This window comes from Lithobates pipiens, unplaced genomic scaffold (genome assembly GCF_037356315.1).
Source record: "Lithobates pipiens isolate NorthernLeopardFrog02 unplaced genomic scaffold, aLitPip1_a1.2 Scaffold_22, whole genome shotgun sequence".
NCBI lineage: Eukaryota > Metazoa > Chordata > Amphibia > Anura > Ranidae > Lithobates > Lithobates pipiens.
Genome location: NW_027507784.1, coordinates 129,406,125 through 129,420,945, shown reverse-complemented (window position 1 = coordinate 129,420,945; position 14,821 = coordinate 129,406,125). Strand labels below are relative to the sequence as shown.

At 41.7% G+C, this 14,821-nt stretch overlaps 1 protein-coding gene across 5 annotated transcripts in view; it reads right to left on the bottom strand.

The window, feature by feature from the left end:
• Window positions 1-14,821, bottom strand: part of UBE2F (ubiquitin conjugating enzyme E2 F (putative)) — a 396,663-nt gene that overhangs the window by 152,480 nt on the left and 229,362 nt on the right. For all 5 annotated transcript variants that reach the window (XM_077448309.1, XM_077448308.1, XM_077448307.1 and 2 more), the window contains 2 exons: window positions 13,319-13,389; window positions 7,500-7,557 (listed from right to left, as the gene is read on the bottom strand). In XM_077448309.1, the coding sequence (XP_077304435.1) occupies window positions 7,500-7,557; window positions 13,319-13,389 (129 nt within the window). The remainder of the gene's footprint in view (window positions 1-7,499; window positions 7,558-13,318; window positions 13,390-14,821) is intronic.

The window sequence follows — 14,821 nt, the reverse complement described above, 5'->3', positions numbered from 1 at the left end:
CCTGGAGCAGACTGAGGGAAAGATGGCCCCCAGTCGAGTTCATAACATCAGACGATGGAAGCGACATCAACCGTCACTTCCACCCAACGATCTTGAAGGGGATTTTTTTTTTTTTTTATTGCATTTAAATGTGAAATCTGAGCTCTTTTTAAACCCAGATCTCACATTTAAGGAGGTCCTGTCATGCTTTTTTTCTATTACAAGGGATGTTACATTCCTTGTAATAGGAATAAAAGTGACCCTTTAAAAAAAAAAAAAAAAGAGTGTAAAAATAAAAAGTCAAATAGAGAAGATATATAAAAAAAAATGCAACCATCCTGCTGAGCTCACACGCAGACGTGCCCACATGTGAAAATGGTGTTCAAACCACACGTGGGGTATTGCTGTGATCTTTAGCAATAATTCTAGCACTAGACCTCTAACTCAAAATTGGTAACCTGTATACATTTTTAAACATTGTTTATTGTGATTATGGGTCAAAGTTTGTCGCCATTCCATGACCGGGTGCAATTTGAAAGCATTACATGTTCAATATACTCTGTGTAACATTATCTTTCACAAGATAAAAAAAATGGGCTAAGTTTACTGTTGTCTTATTTTTTAAGTAAAAAAAAGTGTATATTTTCCCCCAAAAAATTGCGCTTGTATGACCACTGCATAAATATGGTGCGACAAAGTATTGAAATGACCGCCATTTTATTCTCTAATTCTCTAATTTTCTAGCAAAAAAAAACCCCCAAAAATTGATTTTAACTTGTAAACAAGTGTCAAAAAGAGGTTTTGTCCATAAGTGGTTAAATAGGGAATTCACAGTACAGAGTATACAGTGGTGGGTAGTGTGCGCAGGAGAGGAGTATGGAGTGTATGGTGGTGGATTGAATGTGCAAAAGAGGAGTGCGTAGTGTATGGTGGTGGGTAGTATGTGCTGGAGAGAAGTGCTGAGAGTATGGAGAAAGATAGTATGTGCAGGAGAGGAGTGTATAGTGTATGGAGGTGTGTAGTATGTACAGGAGAGGAGGATGTGCAGGAGAGGAGTATGGATGTCAGCAGTTTTTTGTTTTTACCATATATTTTTTACAATTTTGTTTTCATTTTTTTTATTAAGATTTTTTTCACAGTGCTTCTGGGGAAGGGAGGGGGGGGGGGGGGTTGAGTTTGGGGTAGTGGATGGTGTCAGTAGGGCAGTGGACAGTGTCCGTAGAGCAGTGGATGGTGTCAATTTTAATGTCTTTTTTTTTTTTACAATTTGTTTTGAATTTTTTTTTCACAATGCTTTTTTTGGAGGGGAGGGTAGTGGACTTTGCTGGTAGGGCTGGGGATACTGTCAGTGTATTTTTTATTTTATGTTATTTTTTTTACAATTAAATTTTGGTTACATTTTTTAATATTTATTGAATTTTTTTTTTTTTATCAGCCCTGTTGGTGGGCTTTGGCGAGGTAAGAGGGGTCTAAACAGCCCCTCGACATCTCCCCTTTGAGACAGAGAAAGGGGATGAGGACACAGCATCCCCAGTTCCCTTCTCAGCATTGAAAATGAATGAACAGGAGACAGCGGCTCCCTTTCATTCAAACTGAAGCAGAGTAATCACAGGTTACTCTGCTCAGCTATCACAGGACACAGGACTGAACGGTAGCCAATTCAGACAAGGAAGGAGCTGGTAAATTACATATTTATCGGCCCCTTCCCGTGCTCTCCATCCTGACAGATCTCCCGCAGCCAATGGGAGAGGAGAGAGAAGCTGGCTGCAGGGGACAGGGGGGAGGGGCAGAGAAAGAGCATACAGCGGGGCAGACAAGGACACCAGGGCAGAGGGCGACACCGGGGACAGCTGAAAACACCAATCTCCCTGTATGGCATTTCAGCTGACAGGGAGGGAGAGGAGGTAAATCGTCTGTCAGCTGAAATGCCATACGGGGAGACCGGTGCTTGCAGTTGTCCCCCCTCACACCCATCACCTCTGACTGTCAAGGGACTACAATAGCCTCCCACTTATTCCTAGAACACATTTTGCAAATACAGTAAAAGGGACTGTGACTTTCGTTTATTAAACACTTTTTAAAGTAGTTTTAATAAAGGAACCACTCGGATTTACACTGAGTGCCGTCGCTTTCATTCATGAGGATATCCTACAGCGAACCGCAGAGGTGATTATTGCAAACCCATTCATTTGAGGTGGAGAGCCCCTGGAGGACCTGAGGCGTCCAGACACCCAAGTGTTTACTGAGCCAAAGGAGGAGGTGACCTTTCCAGGAACCGCCTATACATTCACTACATGCACTTTACCCCTGCAGGGGGACAGGGTTCTGATGAGTGGGGCACTGAAGGGGAGCACGGATGTCACTTGATCTACTACACACCTGTTGCCAAATCTAGGCATTAGTCAACTTGACAAAGCACAAAAGTCACTTGAAATTTTGTTATTAATCTGCAACACTTATGACTGAACTTTATCATTTGAATATAATTCCAATTGTTCTGCATCCTGTTTTCTCATTGAACTTTTTCACTGGACCTTCATCACAATTTTATTTTTACTATTATTTTATTTACTTTTTATGATTGTTTTATTTTTATATTCCTTCACATATAAATAATCCTTATTCACGTGTGCCATAAGGTTATCAGATATGACTAGCAATGAAACATTTCTGATGATGGTATACAACAGTATATGTTGACCGGGAAGAGTGACTCATTGTGCAGGATTACTCTTCGGGTGACGGCAGTGCCACCAACCCTATATCTATAACATTCTTTTTCGTTTATTTGAGCTTTCATTTTTCATAGACTTGTAGACAGCAGACAAGCAACTGCTGTCCAGGATGAGGGAAGCATACAATCGAGAACCAAGAATCTGACATTTCCTGAAGTTCTTTAGGCAATGGTTTCTCTTCCTTACAATGACTATCAGATGCACAGGCAATCAGAGAAATACTTAGTATCATTTTTGCAGGGAGAATTGTTTTGCATATTGATATTTCTATTTTAGCAACAGAGTTGCTTTAACCCCCCTGACGGTATTCCCGAGTATGGCTCGGGTGGAAGTTTTATACCAAAAGCGGTAACCTCGAGTCAGACTCAGGACCGCATCGCTGTATGCAGGAGGAGGTTTACTTACCTTATCCCCTGGATCCAGCGATGTCCCCCCGCACTGCGAGCGGCACATCCTCCGCTCGATCTATCACGGAGCCGATCTCCGTTCCCTGCGAGCGTTGCGACTCACGGGGACGGAGATCGGCACCAAATTCAAAAAGTGAAACACACACTATACATAAAGTAAAATGTAATCTTACAGATTAAATTGCTGTATGTAATTATTTCACATCCCCTTTGTCCCTAGTCTTCTGCCCAGTGTCCTGCATGCAGTTTTATAATATAAAAACTGTTCTTTATGCCTGGAAACTGGAGATTGTCCATAGCAACCAAAACTGTCACTTGACATCAAAAATGATTTTAGACCAGCTAGAAAACAGCGATAATAAATTAGAATCACTCGCAGAATTGAGCGATGGTGATTTGTGGGGAGATCCATCATCAAATATTGAAAAGTAATGACAGTGACAATTCTGCAACTGAGCAAATTTCTGTGTTTTTGATTTGATTACATTATTGAATATTTTTTATTATTGTTATATTATTTGATATTATTCTTTATAGTTTATTATATTCTAATTTATGATTTCATTTTTCAAACTTTATCATACCCCGGAAGTCTGCTAGACTCTGGTTTGGACAGATTTAAGTGAGTTATTTCTAAGAATTACAGGACTACAATATAAAACACCAAATTTTCATGCAAAATAATTGTACCGCTTTCAGCACCTAAAATCCGAAATAATCGTACCGCCAGGGAGGTTAAGGAGCAGTTCACTTTTAAAGAAAAAAAAAAGAATAAATGCACATTTTACTTGCAGCTAAATAAGTGTGCATTTTTTATTTATTTTTTTGGAGTCTGGAAAGTATTGCCATGTAGGTCTCCAGCAGATCTGCCAGTGTGTATCTGAGTACCTGTACATTCTGATCCCTGAGAGAGAGAATAAATTACCATGGTGCTCCAAGGGTGTAACGGGTTACATTTCACACCCTGAATATGAGTGTAAGATGTTACGAAAGGTGAAGTTACCCTATATCGAACAAGATCAGCATGACGGTAAAAAAAAAAAAAAAAAGGAATTTTGACATACCTGTATATTTCAGGTATGTTAGAGTATAGTAACGGACACTGCAAAGTATTCACAGACCCTGGGTTATGGGCTTGTACATTCAAGTGTTTGGACACTGGCAAAGCATTCAGGGACATGCCCACTGGGTACCACCCCTTCCCCTCTTCCGTGAGTCCTCAGTTTTGTAGCAAGCAATGAATGAAATGACCAAGGAAAGAGGGTGGGGGGGGTGTTGTCCTGTATTATACTCCAAGATATGGAATTTATAGGAATGTTAAAACTCTTCTCTTAAATGTTCAGTACAGGCAAAGTATTCATAGACCCTAAAAGTAATGAATAAAAAGGGTGAGCAACAGCTAGGCAAACAGAACTGTACAAACAGGCCCAACAACAAACATCAAAAGATACAACCTATGAGTGCCGCTGCAAGAATATTCTTGAAGCCTAAAGATGCATCCATAGTCGATTGGACATACACCTGGTAGAACTTTGAAAAGGTATGAACAGAGGCCCAGGTCACTGCCTTACACAGCTGGGCTACAGAACCCTGGTCTGGGAATGCCCAAGAAACTATGATTAATCTGGTGGCATGGGCACAAAAATGCAAGGAGATTTGTCCCTAAGTGCACTTTCACACTAAGGCTCGGTTCACACAGGGGCAACACTACTTTTGGAGGCGACTTGGACACGACTTACAACACTACTTGAAGTCGCCCCAGGGCAGGCGACTTGCCGTGGCCAATCAGAGAATGAGCTCTCAAGGGGGAACTCCTTTTGAGAGCTGATAAGTCTCTGAGAGTCGCCTCCGTACAGACGGAGATCCGACTTGGAGACGACCTCCATTGAAATCAATGGGTACCAGTCGCCTACAAGTCGGATTGAAGTAGTACAGGAACCTTTTCTGAAGTCGGAGCGACTTCAGTAGTGTGCATTAAGACAGCTCTCATTTACTTACATTGATTTCTACATGTTGTGCGACCTGAGGTAACTTGGGGCGACTTGAAGTCGGATCTGAGTCGCCCCTGTGTGAACCGGCTCTGAGGCAATACCCGCGTTAGCGTAGTTTCAGCAGCGCTTTCACCACTCGCTAGCAGCCGAAAAAGGGTAAAAAAGGCCGCTGCCGAAGCGCTTTGCAGGTGCTTTGGCAGCAATGCCCATGGATTTCAATGGCAGGGGCGGTTTAGGAGAGCTAAATACAGCACTCCTGCACCACCTGAAAGATGCTGCTTACAGGACTTTTTTTCCTGTCCAGCAAGCGCACCGCTCTACTGTGAGAGCATGCAGGCTTTCACAACGGGGCTGCAGAAGAGGCAGTTTTCAGGAGCTATTTTTAGCACAAAAGCGCCTGTAAAATGCCTCACTGTGAAAGTAGCCTTAGAGTGCAGACTCTAGGGATCAAATTTGTTATCCATCAAGCGATGGTAAACATGGAAGCAGGGTGTCCCTTTGAAGGTCCTGAGGACAGGACAAATATGGAATCCCTCTGTCTGATCGAAATTGTTGCTTTGATGTAGACACCAATTGCTCTCTGTCCAGGCAATAAAGAGAGATTTGTTTTGGATGCTTGGAGTAGGAAACAGGATTAGGACTATTTATTCTGAAGTGGAATATTGGTCTTGAGTGTAAGACAACTGTCTCATTGTTCAAGCATTAGTAAATGTTCTTAAAAAAACCCCCCAAAAAACCCTTGCAGGTTTAGGTCTTATTATGCTAGTATGCAGTGCATACCAGCACATTTTGACAGATGTACCTGCGGAGTGGCTCCCTCCAGCGGTGCGCTGTCACCACTGACAGGGCTTCTATCCTCACCTGGTCTTCCTTCAGTGTCCATGTGCTCCAGCCGTTTGACTGGCTAGGCCACAAAAAAGGCACCCCACGCATGGACACGGGAGTCACAATGGTGTCACAACTCTCTGATTGGACGGCAGTTGAATGCACCATACATTCAGAGTGCAGTGCGCATTTACAGCTACAAATGTGAGAATCTTCTAAACTGTGCACTTTAAGGAGGTATACACTGTACGTACAGGTAAGCCTTATATTCTTACCAGTAGGTACAGCTGAAACAGTGGATTTTACTACTGCTTTAAGAGAGGAGTATGGATTTAAAAATAGACATTTATACTCACCTAGGTGGATGTAGCATCAATCTGAATCTGCATCTGTCCCTTGCCGGCTCTGCAGTGAAAACTGAGCGATCAAACACTGCTGATTGCTCAGTTCTCCCATCCGCTATGCTCCTCTGGGGCTCACTAAAGCAATGAGCTGTGGAGGGGGTGGGAGAGGCTGGCCCAGGCTTCTGGGTGGATCCTGACTTAAAAAGCTAGGATCTTTGCAGAACCTGGACTGGCTGAGTGACTTATTTTTAATAAATATGCATAAATTTCAAACTAACTTCTTTTACATTGTCATTATGGGGTATTGTTTGTAGAATTTTGAGGGAAATTATCAATTTAATCCATTTTGGAATAAAGCTGTAACATAAAAGTGGAAAAAGTGAAGCGCTGTGAATACTTTCCAAAAGCACCGTTTGTGGATGCAGCATCTGTCCCCCCGCCAGCTCTAATACTGAGAACTGAGCGATCAAACACAGCTGATCTTTGGCTATACTTCCCCTTTAAAGTGGAACTTTAGTCAGAAAATAAAGTCCTGACAGATCACTTTAGGCTGGCATCTGGCTATATAAAACATTAAAAATAAGTGCCCATACAATTTAAAATCCAGTAAAAGCACTGTTTAACCCTGCTCTGCGCAGGAGGAGTTGCTCTCTATTCTCAGCACTGTGCCTAAAATAAAAGCAACTAGAGGCAAATCAGCTGATGACTAAGATTTACTATTGCTAAAAAGGTAGGAAAACAACACAAATGACACAGACTGTGCAGGGGGAACACAGATTGTGGAGAGAGAAAAGTAATGCAGGAGAGGTAACAGGACAAACTCTGCTGCCATGGGGAGACAAAAGAGTTAAACTTAAAAAGATAGTGTCTGATATTCTCTCCTTTCTCCCTCATTTGCAGCACTGTAAAGCTTCGGTCAGGTTTCCTCTTTAGTTGAGCCAAGACATACAATCAAGGCTGGAAAAGTACATATTTTAAAGAAAATGACATTTGAGACCAAGGAAAGGGGGAGAGTTTCCAATAAGGAAGTCATTGCTTTGGCATTCAACAAAATGCAAGCCTCCAATTATTAATATGGAATGTATGTTCATTTAATAAAGAACATTAATTGTTACCAAATAGTTATGGGTTTCGCTTTAAACAAAGCTGGAAATTCACAGTTCTAGTATATATTTTTTTATACATATGACTATAGATAAATCAAAACATTTTGCCTACCTGTAAAGTTCTAGTTGGGGCCCAGCCCGTTCCATCTATGGAGTGCTCTCTCAACAAACTGTATTCAAGATAAAACAAGATATTTGTATTTTAGTACTCAGGTCTTTAGTCTTAAAGTGGCATTTATTATATTGCCGATTACCAATTCTTAGAAGTTATGGCTGCATTCGTTTTCTTTTTTAGGCTCTATTTTCACCTGATGATCTGGCCAGTAGTTTTCTAACAGAACAAGCTTGCCTATAAATGTATCGGTTAGGAGTGTTGAGACAAACCATTAACACCACTGACAGGGCTGCTTAGAATGGTGAGCTTTTATTTAGTCATAAAAACCTTTATTACAAATGAGAAAAAAAAAAAAAAAAAAAAAAAAAAAAAAAAACGGTTGCTGTACCTACAGTGTGAGGTGGAGTTTGGCCTTAACTTTTTTGTTAGTGTATCTAAACCTGTTAGTTTGTCCAACACATCCCTTCTCCCAGACTTAAAATGCTGCTGCTTGCCGTGCCCCTTCATCCAGAGCGGAGGCACTCTAATACTAAAGGTGTATTATTGGCCAAATCATCAGGTGAAAGCAAAGGGAAAAGAGCCTCCGTATCTAATGACTGATGAGCTGCAATATATAAAATTTTTGTGTTTAATACCACTTTATTATTGATTACATTTACTTTGCGTATTTAACAAATAACTGTGAATGAGCTGAGGTGATGTAAACATAAATAAAAGTATTGGTTTCAATTTTTTTTGCAGATTCATACTTACCTAGGTGGATGCAGCATCAGTCTGATGTTGCATCTGTCCCCCCGGAGCCTCCGCACTGAAAACCGAGCGATCGAACATCGCCAAACGCTGAGTTTTCACAGCTCGGTGAGCAGAGAGCTGTAGACTATCAGTCACAGCTCTTTGCTCATCACGCTCCACGTTCACTGGTGCTTCTTCTTTGTGAAGAGGTGGAGAAAACAGCACAGGTGTGGGGGGGGGGGGGGGGTGTCTGGTGGGCCGGAGGTCTGCTGCTGGCTGGAGGAAAGGAAGCTGTTCCGGACAATGTGAGCTCTCTGAGGAAACGTGAGAAGGTATATGCTCAATACAGCCCCCAGTGGTGACACATAGGCATGACAACATCCTCTAAATTAAAGGAGACATTCATAAGGAAATTCAAAAATTTCTTAGAAAAACTACACTTGCCTTTCCCGCCGCATGGTTTTCTTTGGTAAAACCAACAGATCCAATCTTCACCCTTCACGGTGGGTTCTGTTAACAAACCTTCAGGAGCTAGGGACCCATGGGGAAACCCACAATCCTGGACCTGTAATAGCACCACCACCAGTAAAACTTTATACCAAAAGTACTGGATCCTGGTGTCCAGCTCTCTAAAAAGAGAAGCATTTACAGGCAAAACCTTGTTTCTTCGGACACGAGGTCCGGGTACCATTCCATTTGGCCAAACACTTTGAATGGATCCAGCTGCATAGCTATTCCCAGCAAGGACTACCCCTGTGGAGCTCAGCACAGCACAGCTTTACTCGTGACCAACACCTTAGACAGTGGGCTTTTTGTCTTAAGGCGTGCCAGTGTCCATCACCTGAAGGTGGCCTATAACCCACATAGTAACTACTATGGCTGTGTCCCGTGATTTACGATAAGAAATTTGTATGACAACTCTCAGAACATTCCTTTTTTGAAAGATTTCATTGCTTTTAACATTTGGTCTTGAAACAAATGGACTTTACTGAACGAAAACCACATACATTGTTAAAAATTTGTTCATTCTAGTAAATTTTTCCAACCTCTTCCTACTATCTCTCTTGTGTCTGCAGTGTATAACGAAGCAGTTTGCCTTTTGTGTCTCTGAGCTTGCAGTCTTCCTGGAGGGGCTCTCGTGTGCTGTCCATGATTGGAATGACCATCTACTATTCCTCAGACCTGTGGACTAATTTACTATGCAAGTAGTCCATATACATGGCTGAATATACATGACTAGAGATTCCTTTATATATCTTGCAACTGTGATAATAGCCATTTCAATTATTGTATACTAACATTGTTTTTTTTTGTTATAGAAAATTTGTACCCATCTGAACCAAATTAACCTCTGAAGGAGTCCATAACATGTAAGATGTTTTACATCTGTATTGATAATCACTAGTCCGTCCCGCACCAGGACAGTGGTCAGCTCATACAATTGTACTATTTGGGTATCAGATACTGTTTTTATGTATTGATTTCTATATGTACACTATTGTTATATCAAAATAAACGTATACCTTTTTATACTCAATGTTTTGGTCTGTCTATAATAGATCCCCAGGGGGTCATAACTGTGTCTTCAGGCACCAGTTGATTTGACCCAATAATGATTGGAAAAAAATAAAATCAACGTTCATAGACCCTTTTCCCAAGAATTTATATTCACAATTCTACCCATCTATAGCCAGCTTTAACTTGGCTTTTATTCAAGCTATATGCTGTATATGTGTTTCTCTTGCACACGCACAATTTAAAAGCAAAACAGAATAACTCAGCTAGACAAAGACAAAATGTACATGAGGAAGTTTTTGCATAACGCAAGTGGTGTTGGTGACATTCCATGCTTCAGTTGCCTCAAGACTCTTCATGACAAGTGGTGGTAACTGTTACAAGTAAGCTAATTAAGGAATTCACAGAAAATGACTAATGCGTAATACATATTTTATACTAAAAAGGCTACTCTGATACAGGAGAGCGCAAATCAGGATTGCATTTATCCGAAATTAATGTACCTCTATGAACATACAGCCGAACATGTAACAGAAGCAATTCAACTATAACTAAAAGGACTTTTTTTGCTTAGTTTTGGACAGAGGAGAGAGGAATTAGAACACTTGTATGTGCATGAAATAGTATCCTCTTCTCTTTGTATTGCTTCATTTCTGTGTGTTTTTGCCAGTCCCTCTGCTTTCCTATTGAAAATTGAGCACACTAAGCAGGAAACTTAGGAGACCCGTGCATCAAACTGCATGATGCAATTAAAAAAAAAAAAAGGACAGGGACTTCTCTCTGCCTTTCAATGTATAAGGCAACCCACTAAAATGAATGGGCCACCTACAAACAAGACACAATGATGTGAACCTATCCTCCTTCACAGCAGAGTCCTAAACTCCACCTAAAAAAAAATAAAAAAATCAGCCAAAACATTATGTCCACTGATGGGTAAAGGGAATATCTCATTACAATGGCATCTGAAAATTGGTGCCATATAATAGGCAGCAAGGGAACACGTTGTCCATGAAGTTGATGCAGTGAAAGCAAAAAAAAAAATAGAAGGGCATCGCAGTTTGTTGTGTATGGGGCTGTGAAGCCCATGGTAACCCATATCCACAACTAAAAGCTTCAACAATGGTCACATGAACATCAGAACTGGACTGTGAAGCAATGGAAGATGGTCTGATGAATCATGTTTTCTTTTACATCATGTGGATGATCGGGTGCGTGTACATCACTTGCCTGGGGAAGAGATGGCACCAGGATGTAGTATAAGAAGGCAAGTTAGCAGAGGCAGATATAAGCAATATATAAACAGCAATATACAGTTGCAATAAAAAGTATGTAACCCCCAAAAGAGGATGGCACTGGCTATACTTTCCCGGGAAAGTACAGCCCTGACCATACATGCACTGCCAAGAATTTCACTCGCCAAATGCAAGCAGATAAGTTGAAATTTTGAGGGCTGCACTATGGCATCAATCCCTTTTCATTTTTGTTTTTTAACCCCACGAGGTCATGTGATACAAAAGCATGCTGCTGCTACTAAATGTCTTATATCAAGCTAATAGTCTATGACAAGGGACTCTGTCATGCATAATATTATATTACAGCCTTGTCTGAAATCTATAAATCTTAGATTAATCTGAGAGTAGATTGGATATTTTGTTCCGTAACCATAATGCTGGTTATTTATATCTTCCACCGCAAGTTTTTTGCTTTTCTTTTAAACTTTACATGTTAAATACATTACACTTCACATTTTCTTACTCCTAGCTGCAAAAAATAAAAAATAAATAAAAAAATAAAAAAAACACCTATGAAAATGAGAGGGTGTTGACAAAGCGACTGCAGAAAAAAGTTGAGCGTCTAAAGTCTAAAGCATGGAAGCATTTTATGTTAAATGCTGCAAAGGTGGTGGTTGCTTGCGAAATTTGTAAAACCATCCACAACTATGAATAAAATAATAATACCGTATATACTCGAGTATAGGCCGACCCGAATATAAGCCGAGGCCCCCAATTTACCCCCAAAAAAACTGGCAAACTTATTGACTCGTGTATAAGCCGAGGGTGAGACATGCCTGTCCATCCCTGTGTGTGTGTCCGTCCATCCCTGTGTGTGTGTCCGTCCATCCCTGTGTGTCCGTCCATCCCTGTGTGTCCGTCCATCCCCGTGTGTCCGTCCATCCCCGTGTGTCCGTCCATCCCCGTGTGTCCGTCCATCCATCCCTGTGTGTGTGTGTGTCCATCCATCCATCCATCCCTGTGTGTGTGTGTCTCCATCCATCCATCCATCCATCCCTGTGTGTGTGTGTCTCCATCCATCCATCCATCCCTGTGTGTGTGTGTATCCATCCGTGTGTGTGTGTGTGTGTGTGTGTGTGTGTGTGTGTGTGTGTGTGTGTGTGTGTGTGTGTGTGTGTGTGTGTGTGTGTGTGTGTGTGTGTGTGTCCAGCCTACCTGTGTCCCGAGCCTTTGTCCCGAGCCTCCGTCCCGTGCCTTGCCTCCTTGCCTCCGTGCCTTGCCGCCGTGCCTTGCCTCCGTCCCGTCCCGTCCCGTGCCGTGCCTTGCCTCCGTCCCGTGCCCTCTTCGTCGGCGCCTCGGCGGCCATTGTAAAATTCAAAAGCTGCGCCGCCGCCTTCGCCTGTGATAGGCGGAACACTGAATTTCCCAGCAGCCTGTGTTCCGCCTATCACGTACATCGTATCATCCTCGTCCGTAGTACGAGGATGATACGATGTCCGTGATAGGCGGAACACAGGCTGCTGGGAAATTCAGTGTTCCGCCTATCACAGGCGAAGGCGGAGCCGGAGGCGCGGCTTTTGAATTATAGAATGGCCGCTGTCTGTCTGCTCGACACGCTGATCGAGCGGGCAGACAGCGATGACTCGAGTATAAGCCGAGGGGGGCACTTTCAGCCTCAAAAAAGAGGCTGAAAATCTCGGCTTATACTCGAGTATATACGGTAATAAAAAAAATGGCATACTGAGGTTTTTATCCGATCAAAACACTAATCAGCCAACTAATTGATCATGAAAATAACGGGTTAGTTGCAGCCCTACTAGATTTTCAGTCCTTCGATGTGATAGCTGCAATTGCCTCTGCATATTTTTCTTTATTTGCACTTGGTGACACTCACTTATGGTACTGTATATATGGAGATGTAGTGTTGTCACCCTAGGACAGGAAGTGTGCTGTGACTACAGAACACCTCCACCACATCTCTAACATACAAACAAGAACCTATTATTTGGATCTATCCAGACCGCTATAAAAGTATAAAATTGCTTGCCATTACCCAATAAACTAAATTGTAAACTAGGAATAAAGCAATTACAGCACTATGTCCATAAAAAGCAAATTTGTATAGATTTTACGGGAGAACTTTTATAATTAGTACGTACAGAAAAGAAAAGGGCGTTTTGAGCAATCAATAGGTGACGACCTTTTTTTGCTCAGTTGGATGTTTTCAGCATCAAAATCACAGTCAGCAAAAAACCTGAAAAGCACAAACACTTCAGAGACACAAGGATAGAATTTCCAACAACAAAAAATATTGAAGCATAAACGGTAACATCTCACCTCAAACAGATCTCGCCTGTCTCTGTGATGTTCGGATGCCAGATCCGCGTTAAACATTTCACTTTTGGAGGCTGCAAACAAAGCACAAATAAATTAATGTCACAATGGGATGAATAAAGGGAGAAATCATATTACCACACAGGGAAAGGATCACTATTTACATGTACCAGAAAATATTTTGGACGTATTTCAAAGGATCACTCCTGACAGCTTTTTGGTAAGCAATCTGCACTGGAGAATTTCTGGTAACTACAGAGAAATTACATAGTCACAGGTGAGAAGAGGTGTGTGAAATTCAGAATTATTGCCAATAAAGCTTTAACAGCCCCTTTGTGATTTTACACAAGATTTTAATTTATGAAAGTTATGATATAAACAGATGTAACTGTCATGTGACCATGTCCCAGAAGACCTATAAGTATACAGAAAAGGTTAGAGACCTGCGTCTCAGTTTTTTTACTGTAAGATATCAAACCTTTTTGAACACTCATCTAGTCGAACCACTTCTAAAAGACCATGTAAAACAAGATAAACATCTAAATTAAAATGCATAGTGAATCTCCACTTTAGTGAAACATTTGGAAGGGTTAGCGCCTCTGTCAACTTTATTGCAAGTTCTCTCAGCTAAAGACAAGCAAATCCAGCAATACAGCTCAAGTAACACTGCACTTCTCAAGGCAGTTCTCAAACAAGAGAAATATGCATTTCTGGTACTTGAAGGGCACTGCGGGGGAAAGGCTCTAGTTTAGTTTGCTTGTGGGCTCCATCTTGTACCGCTTATAGTTGGGCGATTGTTGGGATACAATACTGTAGATTATAATTAAGGCCTGAGAGGACATAAACTGACAGGTAAGAGGGTAAATTTGCCTGACAAATTAGTTTATATTTTTAAAAGTGGTTACAAACCCTATTTTACAACCTTATGCTACAGGTAAGCCTATATTAAAGCTTACCTGTAGTTACCCAGGATATCTCCTAAACCTGCACGGAGATATTCCCTGTCGTCAGCACATGCACACTGGGGAAAACTGAAGCAATGGCACCTATGCGCCATTGCTGCAGTCTCCGTGCCCGGCGGCTCTCACACGCATGCGTGGCAGTGACGTCACTGTGGCTCCGGCCAATCACACAGCACCGGAGCCATGATACCCGGAAGTAACTCCGGGACAACATATTGGCGGCCGGAGGGGGAAATGAGGACCACTGAGGGGGCTTTGATCTGAGGTAATACATAATGAGCTAGTATGCTATGCATATTCGCTCCTTATGCCTTTTTCTTGCAGGGTTTTTTTCTCTAGTCTACTTCCTCTAACCTTTAACTGCCAGGCCGTGTTCCATTTTTACACTGAGGTGGTCGGGACATTTTTGCAATTTTTCCATAGCTTTTTTATTTTTCCCTTACAGGTTTAAGAGTTTGTTAACCCCAAACCATATATTTTCTGAAAGCACATATCCAGTAGAATACAAATAGACTGCAACTGATTTTTAGGGCACAATATTTGC